Here is a 642-nt window from a genome sequence, read left to right on the forward strand (position 1 = left end):
TAGCCTGACATGTTCTGTGCAGTTCATCAGTTTAGATCTTGTTCTGTGTACCCTTTGTGAAGTGTGTTCTCCGTAACATACAAGATATTATACACAATTAAAAACAGCACTTTGGGATCCTTTAGGGTACAAGTTTTTGTGCAAATGTGTTGTAATTTATTAAAATAATATGTATCCTACTTTTTATTTTTTTCCTCAATATCAGCCAGCCCATTAAAGCAGACATACTTTTTGTTCATGGTCTTATGGGAGCAGCATTTAAAACCTGGAGACAGCAAGACATAGACCCATCATTGGATGAAAAGGCTTCTGAAGGAGAAGAGGATTATAGTGAATGCTGGCCAAAGGTAGGGAGACTATAACTAATTCCTAACAGATTACTGTTTATTCTTCAGTGAGTAAGGTGGAGAGGAAAATGAAAGAGACAGCCTTGAGTCACACTGCTTGGCAATTGCCTGTCTTGAATCTAAATTACTTCTAATCAGATTTCATAAGTAGCTCTTTCTTATTTGTCAGATGAATTTTTGAACAGATTGTTCTTAAAATGGAATATCTGCTAATTTTAGACCTCTGATATCATTGTTCTGTGCAGTTAAAGGGGAAGAAATATCCTCTACACCCCTTTCCCTCTCTCTTGCCAAT

General features: G+C 36.4%; 1 protein-coding gene across 3 annotated transcripts in view; it reads left to right on the forward strand.

Moving 5' to 3' along the window:
- Window positions 1–642, forward strand: part of SERAC1 (serine active site containing 1) — a 52,778-nt gene that overhangs the window by 36,883 nt on the left and 15,253 nt on the right. For all 3 annotated transcript variants that reach the window (XM_025202645.1, XM_006022371.3, XM_025202646.1), the window contains one exon: window positions 206–347. In XM_025202645.1, the coding sequence (XP_025058430.1) occupies window positions 206–347 (142 nt within the window). The remainder of the gene's footprint in view (window positions 1–205; window positions 348–642) is intronic.

This window comes from Alligator sinensis, unplaced genomic scaffold (assembly GCF_000455745.1).
Source record: "Alligator sinensis unplaced genomic scaffold, ASM45574v1 scaffold331_1, whole genome shotgun sequence".
Taxonomy (NCBI): Eukaryota; Metazoa; Chordata; order Crocodylia; family Alligatoridae; genus Alligator; species Alligator sinensis.